This window comes from Exophiala aquamarina, assembly GCF_000709125.1.
Source record: "Exophiala aquamarina CBS 119918 chromosome Unknown aczIA-supercont1.4, whole genome shotgun sequence".
In the NCBI taxonomy this organism is placed as follows: Eukaryota; Fungi; Ascomycota; class Eurotiomycetes; order Chaetothyriales; family Herpotrichiellaceae; genus Exophiala; species Exophiala aquamarina.
Window position 1 is genome coordinate 167,501 of NW_013550584.1, and position 21,908 is coordinate 189,408.

At 49.2% G+C, this 21,908-nt stretch overlaps 9 protein-coding genes across 9 annotated transcripts; 6 read left to right on the forward strand and 3 right to left on the reverse strand.

The window, feature by feature from the left end:
- Positions 1-1,341: 1,341 nt before the first annotated feature.
- Positions 1,342-2,295, reverse strand: A1O9_05206 (uncharacterized protein; the record flags this gene model as incomplete). The annotated part of the gene is made up of 1 exon (XM_013404425.1): positions 1,342-2,295. The coding sequence occupies one exon, from the start codon at positions 2,293-2,295 to the stop codon at positions 1,342-1,344; it is 954 nt and encodes a 317-aa protein (XP_013259879.1).
- A 2,450-nt stretch (positions 2,296-4,745) lies between these two features.
- Positions 4,746-5,688, forward strand: A1O9_05207 (uncharacterized protein; the record flags this gene model as incomplete). Its single annotated transcript, XM_013404426.1, has 3 exons — positions 4,746-5,167; positions 5,274-5,430; positions 5,506-5,688. 3 exons carry the CDS (start codon positions 4,746-4,748, stop codon positions 5,686-5,688), a joined length of 762 nt encoding a protein of 253 aa, XP_013259880.1.
- Positions 5,689-7,033: 1,345 nt separating this feature from the next.
- A1O9_05208 (uncharacterized protein) lies at positions 7,034-8,302 on the forward strand (the record flags this gene model as incomplete). The annotated part of the gene is made up of 1 exon (XM_013404427.1): positions 7,034-8,302. The coding sequence occupies one exon, from the start codon at positions 7,034-7,036 to the stop codon at positions 8,300-8,302; it is 1,269 nt and encodes a 422-aa protein (XP_013259881.1).
- A 903-nt stretch (positions 8,303-9,205) lies between these two features.
- Positions 9,206-9,596, reverse strand: A1O9_05209 (NADH dehydrogenase; the record flags this gene model as incomplete). The annotated part of the gene is made up of 2 exons (XM_013404428.1): positions 9,206-9,372; positions 9,428-9,596. The coding sequence occupies 2 exons, from the start codon at positions 9,594-9,596 to the stop codon at positions 9,206-9,208; spliced, it is 336 nt and encodes a 111-aa protein (XP_013259882.1).
- An 839-nt stretch (positions 9,597-10,435) lies between these two features.
- Positions 10,436-10,915, forward strand: A1O9_05210 (uncharacterized protein; the record flags this gene model as incomplete). Its single annotated transcript, XM_013404429.1, has 2 exons — positions 10,436-10,579; positions 10,613-10,915. The coding sequence occupies 2 exons, from the start codon at positions 10,436-10,438 to the stop codon at positions 10,913-10,915; spliced, it is 447 nt and encodes a 148-aa protein (XP_013259883.1).
- A 2,389-nt stretch (positions 10,916-13,304) lies between these two features.
- On the forward strand, positions 13,305-13,697 carry A1O9_05211 (uncharacterized protein; the record flags this gene model as incomplete). The annotated part of the gene is made up of 1 exon (XM_013404430.1): positions 13,305-13,697. The coding sequence occupies one exon, from the start codon at positions 13,305-13,307 to the stop codon at positions 13,695-13,697; it is 393 nt and encodes a 130-aa protein (XP_013259884.1).
- A 2,437-nt stretch (positions 13,698-16,134) lies between these two features.
- On the forward strand, positions 16,135-16,911 carry A1O9_05212 (haloacid dehalogenase, type II; the record flags this gene model as incomplete). The annotated part of the gene is made up of 1 exon (XM_013404431.1): positions 16,135-16,911. The coding sequence occupies one exon, from the start codon at positions 16,135-16,137 to the stop codon at positions 16,909-16,911; it is 777 nt and encodes a 258-aa protein (XP_013259885.1).
- Positions 16,912-17,630: 719 nt separating this feature from the next.
- A1O9_05213 (uncharacterized protein) lies at positions 17,631-18,139 on the reverse strand (the record flags this gene model as incomplete). The annotated part of the gene is made up of 2 exons (XM_013404432.1): positions 17,631-17,865; positions 17,925-18,139. 2 exons carry the CDS (start codon positions 18,137-18,139, stop codon positions 17,631-17,633), a joined length of 450 nt encoding a protein of 149 aa, XP_013259886.1.
- A 1,191-nt stretch (positions 18,140-19,330) lies between these two features.
- A1O9_05214 (uncharacterized protein) lies at positions 19,331-20,232 on the forward strand (the record flags this gene model as incomplete). Its single annotated transcript, XM_013404433.1, has 3 exons — positions 19,331-19,834; positions 19,887-19,979; positions 20,044-20,232. 3 exons carry the CDS (start codon positions 19,331-19,333, stop codon positions 20,230-20,232), a joined length of 786 nt encoding a protein of 261 aa, XP_013259887.1.
- Positions 20,233-21,908: the final 1,676 nt, after the last annotated feature.

Here is a 21,908-nt window from a genome sequence, read left to right on the forward strand (position 1 = left end):
GCTACATATTGTCAATAAGTATAATTGGGGAAGCAAGAGCAAGCCGGCAGCGCCAAGTCAAGGATCGCTCTGCACCAGATTTTCGAATTCCCAGTCATCGATGCCGCATCGACATGACAACGTTAGCCTGGCATGTAGCGAGAGATTCCCAACATCACGTCAAGCCAGCCGTCAACCTTCGTCGTCGATGATGGAAACATGGTCGCTCCTCAGTTGAAGTCCCCATCCTCCACCGATCGGCTGGCTCGGCTCACTCGCATCAACGCCACTCCTCGGGCACCAAAGATCTCACGCCCACCCTAGAGGCACAGGAAAATGCTTTACATGCTTTACATGCTTTACATGCTTGATGAGAAGAACTACACCAATAATTCTCAAAACCGACACGTATCCATGACGATCATATCAAATCACCACTTTTGACACCTGTCAATCGAGGAACACCACCTCTAGTGGCCCCCCGGCACACCCACATAAAATCCCCGGTGGCTGGAAAAACCTATTCTGGGCGATGATGTCATCCACGAGAAGGGACGCTCGATGAACATCGAGCACGGGCCTAACATTGAAAATTTTTAATCGGAGCCACTCAGGCATTATGTAATTACTTGTCCGCTGAGTCGATCTAACTCTGACTGGCTAGTGGGTGGGTTGAGACAGCCGTTGGATCCGAACGACAGAACATATGCACGTACTAATAAGTTGTGAATGGAATTAATGAGAGGCAGAAGATTGGATCTGGACAGCATAGGACAGCATAGGATAGGATAATTAGAGTGTATATTTGGGGACCAAAAATGCTGAACACATTCTTCAACCTCGAGGTATTGTGGCTTCCTTTCTGCTCTGCCTGACCACCTAGGGAATAAATAACATGCATATGCTGTCACAAACCCATCGCAAAGGTCAGTGCAATACAACCTCAGGTCCCTACACGTTCCCGACAAGTGGTGGTCACATTGAACGAACCAAGAGGTTAAGCTGTAACAAGCGACAAGGAGCAGCATTTGCGCGGCTACCCACACACAACGTCGTCTCACCAATCAATCCGTCAAAAACTAAATACCTGTATGTATATTTTCTGACATCAAAGCAAATCCGCCTTCCAAACAACGCCGAAGGATAATCGAACAAAATGGTAATAATGAGCGCTTGATCCTGCTGCTCATGTGACTCCAACCCCTGTGCAAAAGTTCAAAGAACCTACCAGTCATTCTTATGGCACTGAGAATGCTGTTACGTGTATGCGCCCCTCCTTCTCCTGCTCCTGAAACTCAAGAATCAACAAGTCGATGCTGCAGCCCCCTCCCGGCCGCCTTCGGCCGTCAAAGTTTCCTTGCTTCAGTGACCGCGGGAACTTAGCGGCAAGCCCTCATAGTCCGGGTCCCTCTCAGCCGAGTAACTCTGCAGCCAGATACTCTTTCTGGCCCCTTCGTTCTTCGCGCGCCTCCTGGCTTTCTTCTCTCCCGAGAAGTCTGCCCTCGGGCCCTTTAATATCCTACCAGGGTTGTAGTAATTGAGCAGGAACATTGCCGCCACCATGGGCACAGCATCGAAAACATAAAACCACCACTCATTCAGACGGAGCGGCGAGTCCACGCCCGTGGCGTATTCCGCCAGCCTCCATGAATTGCGGTATAGGATGAGCACCAGCGCGGCATACAGAGCGTAGATCATGTGCCGAACGGACTTGAGGGCGGCCCTCCTTTGATCGAAGAGCTCGTAGATGTTGGGTTGGCGCAGCTTGTAGTGGAAGCGGAATACCAGCGCCACGAACCAGAGGATGAAGCCCATTTGGACGCCCACCCCGGCGCTGTAGATGTTATAGCACGTCCTCTTGGTGGATGGGTTGCTGCTTTTCGCCGCCGCGATGCCGCCTCCCGCTTGCATGAAGAATGCCGTGATGTCGAATATCACGAACATGACGGTCAGGTGTCGTGCTCGAAGCCGGAGGACTGTGTCGTGCACCAGCGTGAAGTGGACCAGCCTTCCCAGTGCCATGTACACGAACGCATTGATCCAGAGGGGAGCCAGCAAGATCAGAATGCCCATATTGCTGTAGTACCCTCCGTTGGATGGATTCAGGATCGAACACACCCGGAGCGTAAATCCCACTAGTTCCCAGATGCCTCCCATGATCAGGGCGATGGCGAAGGGCTTCCGGTACCATATTGCTTGCACTGTGTGGACTAGTGTTGTGGAGGAGTATAGAAATAGAAATGTGATTGCTGCTGCGTAGCTCGGGCAGAACTCCCACAGTCGGTCGGGTTCGGGGAGAATGACACACTCAGGCATGGTTGAGATCTATGCTTGGAGGTTGAATCTTCAACGCTCGATAGATTGTGAACTGTGATTGAGTGTAAAGTAGTGCATTGACTCACCAGACGAGGTTTCTTCACCATGATGAATATATATCCAATCGTTGGGGGCAGTGCACAAGATAATTTCATTCGACACCCACCTGGAACCATTGACGACCGCCCACAAGCATCAGAAGAGATAGGTACGCACCAAGCGTTGCATATCATGAAAGAGACTCATAGTATCCACGCGTTGACACTGATCACTGAGCTGAATCACATCCGTGAGTGGGTGGACGAGAAATAGTGGATTGATCTCGTTATAAAACGGGAGCGGAATTCCGTTCCCGTTCATCACAGCTGGGCAGCCTCGCCAAGCAGAGCCTCCCTCCAACCAATGGCAGCCTTTGATACGTCTGTGTTCCACATAGCTTGAAGAATAAACAAATGTTTCTGCTGATTTTCATCCTCATGTTTGGCTTGGTCTTGATTGATCTGCGGCAAAAGCCACAAAGGCCAACGGTCCCGGTCCCGGATTGCAGTAACCAGGAGGTCTCGTGGGCGGACTGACTGACGTGTATACCCGCCCACGTTCAGGTTGTCACAAGGCAGACTTAAGTTTTGGAACTCTCCGAGGACTGGAACAGTTTCTCAACTATTGCAATAAAGATGCTACCAAGCATCTGCTAGACAAGAAGCATCTCTTCGTGACCGCGAAGAAGATTGTCCCGGTTACCGAACAGGATCACCATATTTGGGCAAATATAAAGAAGTCTTGCTCAATTGATAAAAGAGTGTTCTTGCCGAGCTCTCAGACGTCTAGGAGAAACGGGTATCTGAAGCATCATTTCAACAGCTTCTGAATCTGCCAGTGCCTAGGATCCATCATTAAGGCCTTTGCTTCTTGCCAAGCGTCCGCCAGCCTCAAGCATGGGGACTAGGTTAGAGTGTTGCCTTGAGCAACACAGCCAAAACGATCCAACGTCTAAAAGGCTGGCATTGTAGGTATGCAAGGCAAACCCACAGGGAAATTTTACTCTAGCGGGGTGTTGGAGGATTTGGACTGTACAACTGTACGGGCCAATCGATACAGGCAAGTCGGCGTCGTTGAGATTTCTGTCTTCTTCTATTCTATGGTCACCGTTCTGGTTTATATAGATAATTACTAGGCAAGATGACCTCCTGGAGCCTATTTTCCATGATTCCAAAGCATTCCAGAGGCTGTAGCACTGACTCATTGATCGTCATCACGAGGTTGTCTGCCTGTTCCGTCGATAGTCACTTTGGTGCCAACACGGGGCGATGTCGTTCACCCCACAACAGGAAAAGCGCATACTGAACCAGGTTCTGGCACTTCTGCAATGTCAGCACAAGAAACAGTCAAAGAGGCTAGGCACTTGATATTATATGATGTAGCTGCCTACAAAAGAACAGTCTCCACTGTCTTGCCGTGAAGTGAAGGGCTACCCACCACCAAACGATAATGCACAATTCCTCGAAGCTGGAATACAATTAATATCTTCTTCTTCATGCATGCATGATCTAAAGCAGGTGATATTGAGGAATCCGTCATTGAACATCCTGTGCAGGCGCGATTTGTGTTGGAGTTTGGCTGAGAAGGAAAGCATAAAGGCGCACAGCAGCTTGCTCGCATCGATATCGGCGTGGACATAGGGAAGCGCATACGAATCAAGGCTCGAAGCGCGCCATAATTGCCAGCCCTTGTCCTCCTGACTACCTCTGTCATTGTTGGATCGATGGTTATAAGATCGATGGTCATGTCCCGCGCTGAATCCTGCAGAAAAACCATAGTCACCTGTTCACCTTCAAAGTTGACGTGTCCTCGAGATTTCGGAAAATATACGAGACAGGGTATGGCTGTCAGACAAAAATCTGATGTTTGTACAGGCCTGTGTAAGTAAGTAAGGAAGGTAGTGAGCAGCATTGATGTTGAGAGGTTGCGATACGATATGTAGGGGCGATTAGTCAGCTTCAGCCTTCTTAAAAGCACGCTAAGTAACCTGGCTTCAGGTTCTTTGATAGAAGCAAGAGTCGCGGCAAACACATGCCATCTTAGAGAAGGCTCGCGGAGCGCTAAGAGTGAACAATGTGTTCGTTTGACTAATATCTGCCAATTGACCAGTCCTGCCCTATATTCTAACAGTGGAATGAGTATTCCGAAACCGAACGAGGGTGAGAGCTGGCATTGAATTTCCAGGATTGCCCGATCGGGTAATTTTTTGTCGCAGGCCTTTGAAGCAACACTTCACGAGGATTGGTAATAAAAGGGGGTGCTCATGACGAATCCAAGAGCGCCTGAAATGAACCAAATAACATGAAAGGATGCCCGACTTCTACATGCTCAACTTGAACAGAAACCCTTATTCAACGCCCACCCGCTCCAAAGACGAAATATTGATACGCGACACCTACATCCATAGTACCATGGCTTCATATCTCATCACCGGAGCTGGTCGAGGCCTCGGCCTCGAGTTAGCCACTCAACTGAGCAAGCAGTCGCAAGACCAAGTTTCGATCGTCTTTGCCGCTACGAGATCCAAAGATCCATCAGATGGTCTGAAGAAGCTCATTGACGCCTCTAGCGGGCGGGTTGCTCATATCCTGCTTCCTGTGACCGACACGGCTGGCATCGCGGCTGCAGTCCCAAAACTTGAGAGCTACCTAGGAAGCAATGGCCTGGATGTGCTGATCAATAATGCTGGAGTCCTGCCATCTACGCCTGGTGGTACTTCTGCTATGACGGATCTGCGAGAAACTTTTGAGATCAACGTCCAGGCCGTTCACAATACGATAGTCGCTCTTCTGCCACTAATCCAGAAGTCAAAGCTGAAGAAGGTCGTTAATATGTAAGTAAGATACATGGAACTTTTGCAAGCTGTTATCTCTAAAGGTCCCCGAAAGAATGGGACTGGCTTTTTGAATAATGTAGCACTAACAAGCTATTGATACCAGATCCACCACACTGGGCTCGTTGACGAAGGCTGGAATCTACGTATGGGCGCCTGCACCAGCATACAAGATCACCAAGGCCGCGTTGAACATGTTGACGCTACAGTATGCTCAAGACTTTGCCAAGGAAGGCGTGACGTTCCTCGCCATATCACCTGGGGTAAGTCGCGGTCTTTTTCCTGCTCTTGCGCCATTATAGATATACAACAGGGGCTAATCCACCACGGCATCACAGTGGCTGAAAACAGACATGGGCAGCCAGGCTGCCGATCTTGAAGTAGATGTTGGAGCAAAGGAGGTCATTAGGATAATCCAGGAGAACGGTATTGAGTCTAGTGGAAAATTCCTCAACATCCATGTTCCAGGATGGGAGGATAAAACTCCAAACAATTACGACGGCAAGGACGTGCCTTGGTAACCAGACACCGGCTCAATCGGACTCAATGGGTGGTAGTGCATATATGGCATCGGCAGTCAGCCAGTCTTGGTCACGACTGCATGGTCCGAGGATTAGATAAGTAATGTATATAAGTCATCTCTGTCACTATCCAAGCACGATCAGACTGTGCTGGATTTCTCATCGATGCGATTGACAAAGATTGATGCGGCGAGGCATCTTGCGCACCCACACATTGGTTTCGTCGTTTTCCCGACAAGTTACTGTGGAGAATTTGCCATCATCACACAACCAGCCAACTCCCATTGGGAATGGAAGATGCGAGGTACATCAGTAACAGTCGAGAGTCTGATGGGATTAAGGGTTGGTGCAATGGTATTAATAATTACACCAAGGGATCTTGAGGGAGCGTGGTTGCGACGTTCAATCTACTTTGCCCCTGACCCATAAGCTATATGTAACCACGTGTGGACGCGGGCCGGAGGGGCCTGCTCACCCCCATTGCTTGGACGCTAGATGCCGAGGAGCGAAGGAGCTGAGCAAGAAACCACCTCGGAGGATCTAGTTACATAGTACTCCGTACAATTTCTCATTATCTGCGCAACTATCAACCTGACCAGCCATTATTGTTATAACCCCTTGACTAGGCACGGGTACCCCGTATGGATCCTTGGCCTCCGTACCTTGAGAGAGTTTGAAAAATTCTCGGCAGCGCTGGCCGTGCAGTCATCCTCTTGCCCAACATGACCTGACAATCAGGTTTTCTCCTTCCCTGATCAGGCTTCTGAACGAGCTGCCTCAATTTGCACGTTTCGGCCCTGACAACCCTTGTAGTGTCTCACAGCACATTGTAAATCCGTCTGACACATATGTCATACTTCAGCCGGCACAGCTTAGCAGACGGCCTAACCATGAGCCAGGACACGAATGGTGCACGACTAGGACTTGTGCAGCGTGCATGCGACTGGTAGTGCTCCAAGGGCATGCCCTAGCACGAGAATACTGGAATGTATGGCGTACACTGCACTTAAGAACATGGCACAGACGATGTCAGTCTGGAAGAGGTCAGTTGGAATGACAAACTCCGATGAGATATGGAAACTGTGGCTTAAAATAAGCTATTCTTTGCGCCCCATCCAGAGGATTGCGGCGTCCCTTTCTCATCGTCTGCTGTCAGCATCTGATAGGACAGTTTTGGAGTATGGATCATTCAAAAGAAGTGTTGGCCTCGTATCAACGGAATTCCTTGCTTACCGAGTATAGATTTCTTCCCAACTTAAGCAATTCAGTTGTTCCATTCAGTTTCCTACCTCATTGACGATCAGATCTTAAGCAAGCCATAAGCTGATTCATAACCTTGCGAGAAATGCCTTCTGTTACACTGGATATTGGCATCATTGGGGCTGGTATAGCAGGCTTGTCCTCGGCCATTGCATTGTCGAGAGCAGGACATTCCGTCGACTTATATGAAAAATCCAGCTTTCGGAATGAGACGGGCGCTGCCATCCTCATCGGCGCAAACGCATCAAGGATACTATCGAGTTGGGGATTCGATTTTGTGAAGGCCAAGGCCCTAGACTCCTGCCAGATGCGCAGGATCAAAGCCGACACCATAGAACTGGACTCGGTAGAATCTTTCACCGATATCGAGAAAACTTATGGTGGCAGATGGCTGTTATTTCATCGGGCAGATCTCCACACTGGGCTGAGAGACCTGGTTGACGCTCAAAACCCGCAGCCTAAGATTCATCTCGGAACCCCGGTGAGCGACGTCGATGTGGAAAATGGAATCGTCACATTTCCCAGCGGCGAGCAAACAAGGAAAGACGTTGTGATTATAGCAGATGGAAGCCATAGTGAGCTCACTGAGAACATCATCGGCAAACCTCACCCAATCAACAAGGCTCCACTGTCAATGTATCGATTCTTGCAGCCATTCGAAAAGGTTCTCGCCCACCCAGAAGCCGGGAAATTCTATCAAAACCAACCCTCAGGATTTACTACTTTCTACAAGGCCGCGATTGGTCGACCCGGTCATATGATGAATACGTATCCCTGCAGGGGTGGTGAGCTTCTGTATGTGGCAGTTCTGCACCCGACAAAGCCAAAGGAGAAAGACGTCGAGGGCTGGAACTCGCCTGCAGACTATGAGGACGTCATATCCGATGTTCAAGGCTTTCATCCTGCCGTACAAGCTATCTGTGAAGGCGCAACTGAGGTGAAAGTGTACAATCAGATGTGGCGCGATCCAATCAATAGCTTCGTGAAGGGTAGGGCCATCATGATCGGTGATGCCGCTCACCTTATGCTACCTACCCACGGGCAGGGCGCGGCAATGGCTTTTGAGGACGCCAAGGCATTGGAGATACTCTTCCAGAATATCACGTCTGCAGCAGATGTACAAACGAGAGCCCATTTGTTCGACAAAATTCGCGTCCCGCGAGTAGCGGCGACGCAAACAATGTCGAACAAGATGATGGGTCCACCGGAGAAGATGATAGCTGAGGTGAGAAGGTATTATGACGGCCCGATTCCCGGTCCGAAAGCAAAGACGTTCTCTCAGGAGTACAACGACTTCTTCTTCCTTTATGATGTCGAAGGGGAAGCGAAGTTGAGCTTGGAAGCGTTAGCTTGACCGGTTTTAATGTAGTGAATTCACATCGACAGCGAGGCACTATGTATTCACCCTACCGTACATGTCAAGAAAGGTGATGAAGCTGAGCACTCGATCTCGATGGTGGTTGGGATTCAAGGTCGAATAGTTTCGGGCTTCTTACGAACTTCCCTCAGATTTATGGACGTATAGTAGTAACTTGTGTCACTATAGACGTACGTAAGGATTCTCGTCCCTAGTGGTTTAAGACATCACCTGGGACTTCCTATATCCCCCTCACTAATGGGTCTATACTAGAGTAGCGTCTAAGCTTAGGTAGAAGCTGCGTTCTCTAACTACCTAGGCCTTCGCTAAGTGAGTCGGCCTCTTCACGATTACTTATCGTATTATCGCAGCCTCGAGAACCTACTCGTAGTATCATGCGGCCCCATTTTCACATAAGGTTAATTTCATTTTCATTTGCATTCCTATTTGCTCGGAGCCGGCCGCATGAAAGGTTGCGAAAAACAGTGAAATATATACAGGGTGTGTGGGTTTAAGTGTCAACTTCACATCTGGTGGAGCCTCAATCTCGTCCAACAAGGTCGATGGAGTAGCGAGGATACCCTTTCATGTGAGTGTTCAATATAGCACATCACCTCCACTTCCGCTTGTATTTCCAGGCCTGTAGTCTGAACCCTTGCTACCCTTGGCCTGCTGTGTGGTTGGATAGGCTGTATGAATTTCGGGTCCTCCAGCAGGCCCATCGACGCCGGGAGTGTAGTTCTGCTGTCGTCCCCGGTAACCCTTCTCTTTATTCTCTTTCAGCAGTTGGATGTAGCGGTCTTTGGGAGCAAGAGTGTTAGTTTAGCTGTCATTGTAAAGTGGTGGAGCGGCAGGATTAGTCAAACAAACCTCTGTATTTTCCGCACTTCTCTAGGTGATTTACTCCTTCACGTGCATAGCATTTTCCTGGGGGAATATCTTGTCAGCAGTCTTGTTCCCATGCTTTTGCTCGCTTTCTAGGTTCTTTGCTGTGTTCCTAGCTGATCCAGCTCTTGCGCATCGGAAGACCATGTAAAGACCATAACCAAGAGCTGCAACGCTAGATGCTGTAAGGTATATGTAGCCCGTGCTCATATCGCTCCTGTAGGAAGTGTAACTTACCCATCTCTTCGCCGACTAATCTTGTCATCATTGACTTGACCCATTGTTCCCTGATGATTGCATCTCTGGCGTTCGCGACAGCCTCGTTATCAGCAAAATCGACCCCCTGAAAAGTTGGTGGGACCTTCGGTTTCTTCGCGAGAAACGCTTCTGACTCGGGGGTAGGCATAATGGATAGGTGTCGGCGGAATGGACTGCGACGAGAGTGGCGACAACAATCGCGTCGGCGGCGACCCTCGCGGGGGATTCAGTTCCCAGCTCCTTCCGGGTTCCAGGTATAAAAGGCGTACTGTCGTACGTCGCGCAGGGAGCTGGAAGATCTAGACAAATCGTCCTCGACTTCATACATTGAAAGGCCTGTGATTTGCTGCAACGCAAGGGAGCTCTGACAGCCGCCAAGAACAGTGTAAGGTGGCATGAGTTAAGCTCCCGGTATGGATAGAAAAGCATGCCGCCCTTGTTATTACCTTGGCACCTTGGCGTTTCACGCCTGTGAAGTGCAACGTCATTGAGAAGGCTGAGACAGGAGATTTACACGTGTCAAAGCCTCGCAGGCGACTACCCGGGTATTCCACGCCAGCTTCTTCTCACAACGCTTTCCCACAACAACCATGTCTACTACGGTTTCGGACTACTATCACACGCTCGAGTCTCGAATAGGCTACAAGCTTGTTCTAGGAGGGACGAGGCATGTTGGATACTACGAAGTGGGAGCATTGTGGCGGTTCCATATCAGAGCTGCGTTGCGGCGAATGGAGGAGCCCCTCTATCAGACGCTTTGCTAGAAAGGCGTCTCTACGGTACTAGATGCTGGAACTGGCAATGGAAACTTTGCAATATTCATGGCCAAAGAGAGCCTTGAGATGAAAGCTATTGATGTCCTGAACATGAATGTGCAGGGGCTCAGAAGAACGTCAAGCGCCAGCACTTGGACGACCGGGTTGAGGTGTTAAACGGTAATTACGAGAATTACAGTTTGAGGACGACACATGTGATGGCGCATATACTATGGAAACATGGGTCCACGCGGCCGATCCTGACCACCCTATGAGAGAGTTCTTGCGCGTCTTGAAGCCCGGTAGCGTTGTCACACATGTCGAGTATGAACAGGACATGGAGAATAATCTAGTCGGACGTAAAACCACGGGTCGAGTCAATACTTACGCTCGTATCCCTGCTTTCTAGCAATTTCCCTTGGGCAATATTGACGAAAAGCTTCAAAATGCGGGCTTCCAGCACCTGGAATACCAAGATCTCTCGGAAAAGGTTGCTCTAATGATGCGCCTCTTCTTCTCCCTGGCCTATACCCCCTACCTCATCATACATCTGCTCTTGGAGGCATATTTCGTCAATGCGATGGCTGGCGTTGAGCTCTGGCGTCACAGCAACGATATTCGGCTCTTGATGGTCAAGGCGAGGAAGCTTGCCGTCGAGCATTCGAGCGGATATAGGTTCAGAAAAACAGCAAAAGAGACAGAGGCAAGTTGAGATGAAGACTCACCCGAGGTGAAACCATATCCGAGTGCGCCAACTAAGACCAGGGTCATCAGGGGCTAACGAATGCCCCGCATATATGGCACTCACAACCTACTACCCTCCTGGAAGATATTTCCATCATTGGCAAGTCACCGAACCAGAGTCGTCCACCCACTAGTCCTCGAGATGGCCTTGACACCTGGTCTATCGTTGAATCAGCCATATTCACAGTACCATTTGCCTGGATTTGGTGGCGAAACGTGGAACGGCAAAAGCATGGACTAAGTGATCTAAAGATTTGATTAGGCGTGGGGTATATACCCAGACCAGTCGAAACTCTCATAAGCGTCAACAGGCAAACTTCGCAGACTGGCTAAGGCTTCAATGATATCGAACACACGCACAATACCATAGGAACCATACACCGGTAACAAAGAACCAAACTGAAACCACGTTGGCAACATTGGCCCAATCTCAACAAGGATGCTTGCTCCTTGTCAAAAGTCTTGGTCGCAATTCGCCTACTCTGAAGAGTGACCGCGGCAAACAACGCCAGGTAAGTCAGATAGATAGCAAGGAAATATATTATGGTAGCACGCCAGAGCTGCCGCTCCATCGTCGTAGGAAAGGCGAGTTTCCACCGGGCAAAAGGCGATCCAAAACAGCCAGCCGATAGGGCGATCCTCAAGAAGCAGGACCAGAAGGAATAGCCTCGTGGTGACATTGCTCTCGAATTGGACAATGCTGCGACGGAGCGTTCTTATCGATTTGGAAAAGGATGCCGTCAAAACAAAGGATCAGGCCCCAGCCGGCTTGATCTCCGGCCTTGACAAGGATCTTCACAATTGTGTTGTCTGTTTGCAATGTAATATGGGCTTGTACGTCCAGAGGTTTGTGTCTCCTGCACTTTGATAATCATGTCAGCCCACTTCGCAATCAGTACGGCAATTCTTGGGTGGTACCAAATTTACTCCTGCCGATTTCTAAATGGGGCTTTGGACCTGCGGATACCTTCTGGTTTTTCGTTGCCGCTACCATCGTAGGTGGCATCTGGGGCATTCGGGTTCGGCCGAGCATTCCGGAGGCGGCTGGGTGGATGCTGGAGAACATGGACGGGCTATCTGACCTTCCGTGGTACAATATCGGTCTTCATGGGCAAAGGCATGCTGAATTAGTAGTAATTGGGTCAATCGAGAAGCTTAAACCCACCGTGCGCCACGTTGAAGAATCACCAGAAACACGAAAGGAAAATATGTGAGGAAAATTTTGTCCTAGGAAGGAGTGAGAAGGGAGTCAGTTACAGCCGTTCTGGTTGTCGATTGACCGTCAGCAACTTTAGAAAGTTTGTTATGGTTGATGAGTCTTCTTGTGAGATACCAATCGTTTGCGAAGCCAGGAGATTCATTCTTGATTACGATCCCAGATGATGGCATCTAAGGCTTAAGGTCTCAAGTAGAGTACACTTGATTTGGGAGGAAATGTAGCTCAGACGTACCCAATCTTGACTACAGAAACTCAAACACATATAAAAGGGATTGCTCTCTTACTGGTGGGCGTCTATTCAATGGAGGAGTCAATCCACTTGATCCACGCTTGCAATCTAATCCAGCGATGTTCTACTTGTTTAGAAGTGGCACAAGAGGGTGTTGCAAGCAGCAATTGAATTCAGAGAATCATGTTATAACTTAGGCTGACACCATATGCCATCCCAGGTTTCGAGCATTGAATCTCATTGTCACTAAAATAGCCCATGAGCCCAGCTTCCAACAATTGAAAATGGCGTTCCAATGCTTAAGCAAGGCTCCTAGGCTCAGCAGCGTACGCAGACATAAGGGAGTGTCCATTTACAAATAATCCATGCAGCTATTCAATCCTTGAATGTGTTTTTTCATGCCGAAAGAGCGGATCTTAACCCCGTTGATATCGTTGCTGCTGAACCGCTTCGGATAGGACCGCACAAACAAACGGAAACTTGCGAACAGACACTAAGTGATTGCGGCAGACACCTTGTTTCCTTGCCGACTCATAACAGCCCTGAATGTGAAAGTACAGCAAAAGAAGGGTCCAAGTCCAAGTCCACGTCCGCGTATCGCAAAATTGCATACCAGAGTCCAAGCCACCTAGTATGCTAATTGTGGCTCGCAGGCTATTGTGACACGGTCTTCCCACTGCCAGCAAAACCTGCAATTTGCTGTTTGCGCATTTCTCTGACCTAGCTAAAAACAGCTCAGACTTATGTGCACGAATTTCCAGAATTTTCGTGGGGCCTCTTTTTATATAGAAGCTGGGAATTGTTTGTGGTGTTGGAAAATTTCCTCTCCATGGCGACTGTTGTCCACGTTGCTGAGGTAGTGTCGATCCCTGACCGCGCCTGCTGTTAACTCATTCGGATGTGACAGTCATGTTCAAGTTTGGGCCTGAGATAACACAAGAGCATAAAGACCACTTTCAGAGAGAGCTGAAGAAGTTGAAGAACTTACCCTGCGTCAAGGACAATCGTTTACTGGACGGTGGGACGTCGGTCACCGATCCCATTTCGCGCAGTCAAGGCTACCACTATTGTATCGTCAGCTACCACCAGAATCTGAAAGCTTTAGAAGAGTATCAGAGCAGTAACAGTCATCATGAGTATGTCACCCATACTAAGCATGATGGAACTGCAATCTTCATCCAATCATTTCGACATGCTGACTTGAATTTCGAAAAGTACCCAGCAAGCCTATGTGGCCGTTTATCGAAGGCCTTTACAGATTCGACTTTGCAGTATCGACTGAGGATGAATGTTGGTCGGTAGTATCTTGCGAGGGTTCGGACAGGAAGCGCACGCCAATGATCTTTCTTCGAAACCGAACGATTCAACCTGACAGACCGAGTTCTCGGTCGAAAGCCACAGACAAGAACCAGTATACAGCAGCGCGTTCGAGGGTATACGTGGCTCAACAATCATACCATCTGCATAGAAAGGTCGAATCAGATTGCAGTATTTAGTGCATGGGGCAGATGGATATAGAAAAGCGGCAGCACATGCACACCCTTGCTCTAACAGACCTCTGACGGTTGGAACTACTACTCTTCTCTCTCTTGTCTCTAGCTAGACAACAATACCAAGATGGCACAATCATAAGTTAGTACGAGGATATCTCGGACCTGTTGGCTATAATAATATACTTACTAGGAGGGTTCTAAGATATTGGTAATGAGCATAGATATATACTGCCAGAGAGATTGGTGCCATAGCGCAGGTTGAGCGATAGCGGTCTCGCTCACCGCAGTGGAGACAGGAGGCCACGTCTGTCTGTGCTTGGGCCCGCTTGGGTTTCCGCAGTGGGTTCACCGTAGTTCTCAGCCCGCCATGTTCAATGGAAACACAGGGCTCCTCAAAAGCAGCATCACTATGTCAGCGCTTTGGACTTAGCTTTATCCAAGCTAAGCTTCTTACGGGGGATCCGACTTGCCCTCCTCGATAATGCGGCAGGCGGGGTAATAATGCTCCACAGTAGTCAGGGCTCCCAAGCTCATCACAGTACGACACGTCAGGGTCGAGTGCCCCTGCTGCGTTGAACAGCGATCATCGTCCTCCCAATCCCTTACATTGTCGCTCTTCCTCTCCGAGCTTTGGCTCCTTTGACAGCCCAACGAATCTTGAGGGGACTCCCAGAAGCCATCGACCACAGTCTATCTTTCGATACGCTGTGCGAACAGTATGTCCACTCACCTTCGCATTCGCCTTCTGACGTCACCGAATGATGCCACCAGTAAGCTCACCGGAGCAACGCTGATTGATACTGTCCCCGACCTGTCTCGTAAAGGCAGAGCTATACGCGGAAGCACTCGACAATCTAGTTCTGGAAGATGTGCTGCCGAAGGGTGAGAAAGTTGGGGGTCAAGAAGGTACCTGAATCTATGTCGCCAGACGGCCTCGCATCCCCGATTGCGTGTGAGCCGGCCTAAAATCACACTTCACCTGAAGCCCCAGGTTACAAATCGACGCGGGCAGAAAGAGAAGGAAACTAGGAGAGACAAGGGAAGAAACGGAACAAGGCAAAAAAGAGGCAGACGCGCCGAACATGAAGACGGATGGACGCCCGAACACGCAAAAGCTGCCTCGATTCAGTTATCTCGACAATCAACCCTTTGTGTTTTCCCTTTTCTTGTGCCACTACGCCAAATATGAGCTTATACTTTTTTGTATGGCTCGGGCTCTTGCTGCTTTCCCTGCCTTCCCTTCTGTCGCTCTCTGTTTCGGTAAACATTCCCCTGGATCTGTCCCTCCAGGTTTTGTGAGAGGCTGGTTTCGAGGAAGGAGTTCGAGCGTTTTCCTGCTGATTTGATGCTTCCAGCAAGTGGTACTAGCCTAAGCCCAGCGGCCCTCTGTTTAAGCATTGACAGCGGATCTGGCTTATCTGGTTCCTTCACCCCTCGATAATATTTCCTGTCACAGTGAAGTAGAATTCTTTGGATTCGCGGTTCAAGGTCATGAGCTCAATGTGACCGTCGCTCACGTGGTGATTAATGGCCTTCGACGTCGAATTGCAGCGTCAGGAGCAAAGCCATTTCACGAGGACAGGCACAGGTAGCTATTATCTTATCAAATACTCGGCTCGACAATTCGAGCGAACACACAACGGATCGGCTGAACTGCGTATTGTGATTTCGCAAAAGCCTGATCCTGATGTGAGCTCCAATATGATGTTGAATTAGAGCCACGATATAGCTGTTGAGTCGCTGCCTAAACAACCTGGATACCACGTCTCATGGACATTTAGTTGTCCAACAGTCAACGTTGAGACAATCATGATCATTCTCGACCCCTTCTCGCGCGCTTACTGTATTTCGTAGATAGTATGGATGAAATTATGATGAATGGCCCTGATGGCGAGAGCCGATCATTCCACTTGTCTACTCCTTGATTGACTGTCAGAAGTATTGAGGAGCAATGGCAGCTTGATAGCTCAACGACCCCGATCAATATGGGCGCACTAGTTGTTGTTAGCACCACTCCCCTGCAGTGCCTCCTTACCTTTTTGGTGGCCGATGGTGGAGACCATGCACATATTTTCGCTATTGATTTCCGTGACGGAGTTTTTACGGCCACGGCCGATGTTGTCATAATAATCTCCCCACGTCACATGTATATAATAGGGTGCTCGAGGAAGTCTTGTATGCATGTGCAATTCTTATTAAGCTCTACGCGTAGTCACAGCTACCTCACCAGCAACAACCATTGCAAGATGCCTGTGGATCTGACACACGCCAAAGCGTTATATTTCGACATCTATGCCACCTTGATTGACTGGGAGGCGGGCATATATCCACAGCTCCTCAGTCTCAGCCAACGAGCAGCCTTCCCCGAAAATCGTCTTGAAGATACGCCCGAATCTCGGACCAAATTGCTCCGCGCCTTCGCTGCTCATGACAAAGTCGTTGGCCACGAAAATCCGACCGTCCCGTATTCGCAAATCATCCAGAAGATCTATGCTCGAATCGCACAGGATCTAGGTGCCGAGGTCAGCCAAGAAGACCAACGTGCTTTTGGAAACAGTATCGGAGATTGGCCAGCCTTCCCGGACACGGTCCAAGCGATGCAAATTCTGGGCAAGTATTACAAGCTCTTCGTCCTTAGCAACGTGGACAATGCATCCTTCGACAGGACACGTACAGGGCCGTTGAATGGAGTCCATTGGGACGGTATCTATACTGCAGAGATGATCGGCTCGTATAAACCTAATCCGAACAACTATAACTACGTGGTTCAGCGGTTGAAAGAAGATTTCTCGATCCCGAAGGACGAAATACTCCTTGTGGCTCAGAGTCTGGACATTGATCACGTCTCAAACAAGGCACTGGGTTTCCGACCCGGGATTTGGATAGCTAGAAATGGGTCTTCGATGGGAGGCATCAAGAGGGAGCTAGAGCAGCAGGGTCTGCTTGAACTCGGAGAGACATATAGCACCCTTGGAGAGATGGCCCAAGCGGTAGAGAAGTCTTTTGAGTCAAAAGGTACTTAGAGCTTCCAACAGAGTGGGATTCCAGTAATCTAATGTCGATATGTGCCTGTAGCATACTGCACCTGTGATTCTATCACCTAAATTGCCCTGACCTAGGGTGAAATTCGTCTTTGATGTAGGAATGTCATCTAACTATGTGACTAAACTTTCGTGGTAGAGGACAACGAAGTCCTCCAATGCCAGTACGAATGTCGCTATATGTTCTTCAGTGGTTTGAAGGTTCCAAGCTATCATGCCTCTTGTGGCAATATTGATGCGTTGATCGAGCATATGATTATAAAACAATGCTTGGAGGATGTCTTTGTCTGACCCAGCAAAGGCGATGTTGAGGATGCTCGAAATTCCCGTGGCAAATAAGTTTCATGTGCTGTCCTCCTGGCTGGAAGGTGGCTTGCAATGACATCGTTTGACCTTGGTGCGCAAAGTTTTGCCCGGATTGTTCAACCCATCAACCGCGTATACGTGGAAGACTGAACATTAGGCTATGCCAGCTGCCATCGTGACCACATTGTTGTTGAACGCGCCAGAATGCACGAGTTGTCCCTCACGTGTATTAAATATGGCTATAATGTCCCTACGACCGCCAAAGACGCCGAATGGCATACTGTCTCCTAGCCATTTCCGAGCGCGTTCATGGCGGGTTTGATACCAAGCTGACTTTGAAGAGCTCCATAAGCTAGACGGGAGGTCATGACCTTGTCCAGGATGAGGAGCGCCTTCTATTCGCTTGCTACTGTCTGTAGGTGACGAGGAATCTCCGGGATTCCTGGAATACAGCCACTTGCGCGTTGCATGCCGTCGACAATGATAGCGGCAAGAGGTGTTTTGTCTACTCCAAAAATAGTGGCATCGACGGAAGCAATGTCGTTATAAGTAGCCAACACAAAATCATAAGGAGCATTCTTGCTGTAGACCGCCTTCGCTGACCGGACTGAGATTGGGCCGCCATGATAGCTGTTTCAAAGTGCAAGAACTTAGCGAGCACCGTCACATTAGTTAAAGCGAAATGCTACAAATGAAGTTTTATTCTCATCCTCTTCTTGCCGGTGAAGTTGACCGCCGCCCCAAGAGCCATGAGGATATCTTCGGTCCCAGAGTTGCAGAGGCGTGTCATATATATGCTCTTGCTGAATCTGTTGACTATGATCCGTGATAATTCTGCCTCCCGTTCATCCTTGCCTCCATAATTCCACCGTCTACCCAGAGCCTCATGGATGGCTGCCTTCATTGGCTCATAAGGTGGCCGTACCCACCTGCGAATATTCCCTCAAGAAATTGACGTAAAACCTGCCATCGACCGTTGAGAGCATGGCAGATCTACCTTCAGAGAATGCTAAAGGGAATGTGCATGGATCACAGCGCGAGTATTGGCACCCGGCATAAGTCACTCCAGGTTCAAATGCAGTCCGAGACCGAGGGTTTTGTTTGGCGAACTTCGTCTAGCATTATCTAACACGACTTCCAGTGAAAGGCGCAATGTCTTTTCCGTGATTGAGGCCTCTGAAATTGATCCCATGTCTTTCTGTACTCGTAGCTGTTAAGACTTTAGTGTGAAGTCTACATTATCTCATGCTCCTGCTGGCATCCATCCTGAATATGTCGTTTCCCGTTTTGTCTTTCTGCGGAGAGAGACTTTGGCTTGATCAGTTTTCTCTCGGAAGTCAATAGCGAGAGGTTGATCTCTCGGCACTCGCCCCAAGGTGGCGTCTTTGACCGCCCCACTTTGCCACAGCTAGTGTCCAAATAATTCTGAAGCTCTGGAGGTGCGAGCTGCCTGGACCGCGAGTCGACATGGACTGCTTGGAAAAGTAAACATATGAACTATGCACACATAGGATCGTGAGTTAGTCACTTTATTTATACGTGTAGATTCCGTCGATTTTCCACTTCGATGTGCCTCTTGGAGTTGTCGACACGGTGATTGAGAATAGCGATTGGGAGGTTGAACAAAACATCAGAATGGATCTATCGGTATTTCGGACGCATCCTCTGCTGATGCTGTTTGGCTGCATGATAGCTATTTGGATTGCATTGACCAGCAGAAAGCTTCTGAACCAACAAAGTGTTAAAAACCAGATGGTTAGTGGCTCCAAGTTGTTAGGGACGTGATTCAGGCTTCCAGGTACGAATACTGACACAGACTGACAGTCTCGCCCGAATCTCGAGAAAGAACCTTTGCTCGGTGCTAGAGGGACAGCAGCAATGGGAAAGATCGTACCTCTCCAGGACTTCGACTACCGCACCGCCGAGCCGTTGCGTGTGTACAAATTCCAACCGAAATACTTTCTCACAATGGGTACGATTTCCCTCTGATTTTACTGCCGGTAACGGCGCCGTCTATCCTATCTATTTATTCACATCTGCGGACGTTGGCTCTAACGATCCATAAGGTCTGCAAAACACCGATATCAATCACATCATGCACATAGACTCTAGTTATCCATTACGCCTTGCCGCCCGCAGGGCTGTTGCAGACAAGAGACCCGAGGTACTTGCCTGCCTCCACGGCGCCGAACCAGTCGTTCACGAGCTCTACACCTACCTTGTCCGCGAGTGGCTGCCGCAGAGATATCCCACGATATTCAAACGGTCGCTTGATCGACAGGTGTTGGAAAACGAGGTTACGGGAGAGTATCTCCCAATGACCCCGCCATTGGACGGAAGGCAAGCACTTGAGCTACTAAACCGGAACGTCGATGACGATGTCTTGCTCATGTGCCCGCGGAGCAGAGAGGAGGGAGGTGGATTTGCATTGAATGCGTTGATGTGGGCATTCCCAAACCACAGTGATCCGAAGAAGCGTCTTGGGGGCTCATTGCGAGATTTACATCAGCGTGTGCCCCGATATCTAGAGAAGCTTGAATTGAGCATGGATCGGTTCTTCAGTAGACTAGAGGTTGGGAAAGTTGTCTGTCGATCGAACGTGAGTTTATTACTCCTTGGTGTCGGTGCTAGGACTGAACAGCTTCAAATAGTGGGGTGTCTCTATCAAAGCTTCACAGGATGAGAGTCAACTTACGGACGAGGACTATGCAAAGCCGGTTGCCGGGCAGCTAAATTTCGACAAGGTGAGTGGGCTTGAATGACTCTTTCCACCACCAAGGCAATCGGAGATTGCTCACAGACCAAAAGATCTATGTTCGTTGTGAACTGCAAACGCTATTCCGTCTTCCTGTTACGGACGCACGTATCTTCACGATCCATGAATACGTCTATCCACTGCAACAGATCAAGGACGAAGGCCTTGGCCCTGCTATGATAGAGGCCATTGCGGGCTTGAAGAAGGGAAATGTGCCTGAGATATGGGATTACAGAGGGTGAGTGATTTTTGACTTGACACAGCACCATAGCCGTCAATATGAGCTGATCCATCAGTGGACAGGGCATCAAATTGGTCCGAGCAGGTTAGACATTTCCTCCAAGAGTAAAGCATTGGAAGATGTTGGGTGAATAGATGCTTGAAAGTGTCAAAGTCTAGGCGATCTTAGCCAAATAGTCTCTGCGAGTATTTAGCTAGTGGATCCTTTGCAACGTGTTTGTCAGGGACGGCGAGAAGTCTTGTAAAATTGACATGCGAAGAGGATACCCCGTGGTACTGCACTATTGCGGGGAACAGGAGCCCAAGGCAAGCAAATTAGGCATTGGTTTGGCGAGTCAATCTATGGAAGTCTACAATACATGGCCAATAACTTAGGGCCTCTCCTCAAATGTGATAAGTGCGGTTAGGACAAGGTTACAGTGGGACAATAGCACTACTGCCAATGCCAATATAATTTCCTGTCACCGAGAGACGAATAGTAAGCCATTGTATCTTGCAACGAAGCTCTAAAACGCCTGAACAACGTTCAAGAAGTCCAAAGTTTGTCAGTAGAATATGGCCATGTTTGCTGAGCCCTGGGTAGGATGTATTACCCTGACTTGCCTGGTCTTACGTACAATTTGGCATGGCTGTGTTGCAAACGCCCTCGATTGTTCGAGGCACTATGCCGATTCAGCGAAGGCGGGTCTTGGTCTTGCTGTGTGGACCCCTATTAGCACCATGTAAGCCTCTCTGCAAACCCACCCAAACCCCGCGTCCCCGCTGATATCCGCCCGTTTCCCTATCTTTCTCCTTTCGCTTAAAGATAAGAAGAGCTAAAGGCACAAATAAGTAGTTGATCGCGAGCGTGGTGAGGCACCAATGTATCTCGTGCCTCATTTCTGAACCTCGTTATGGATTGCCGTCCCCGAGCAGCACCTTCCGAAGGTCATGGGGGAACCAGAACAGGCTATCGGAGGACATTTACAGTTGGTCCCCGCTCTGCGATCCCACCATTTTGGGGTTGACTGTTTTACCAGGGATGTTGGCGTTGTCGCGAGCGAAAAGTGAGGGTAAGGCCTGTACCAACCTACATTGAAGGCCCGCTGAAGATGTAAAGTGCGACAGACTGCAGCCTTCTTGCACCCCCTGCAGAAAATATGGATTGCAATGCAGCGGTTATCAGCAAAACCTGGTTTGGGTCTCAGCCGATCAGAAGACCTACCGACCTAACGGGAGACGCTTCCAAGAACCGTGTGGGTTGGGAAATGCGAACGCAATACAAGACGTGCCTATACTGATTCATACTCAGACCACACATGGAAGGATGAACCTGTTTTATCTTCGCAGAAGCTAGATGACCTGATAAGCAATTGCGACCTAGACAGCGAGGGCGACAAAGACGAGATATCGTGTCTGCCATTTTCCGTATTCCGAGTCTTGCCACCGCCTCAGGACTGCGTCGGCAGCCTTCCAGGATACTGCATTGCTTTAGAAATCAATGCTGAACCAGATTCACTACTCAATCATGCAAGTTACCTCGAACGTTCCAGTGTCTCCTGTGTCGATTCTTCACCTAAGAGCTCGATACATGCCTTTGCATCGGTGTTGGGCAACTCACAAGATCAGACACCCGGGTTGGAAGCGTCTCCTGATTCACTTCAGTTGTCCATTCCGCTGTCTATCAGAGCAGAGAATA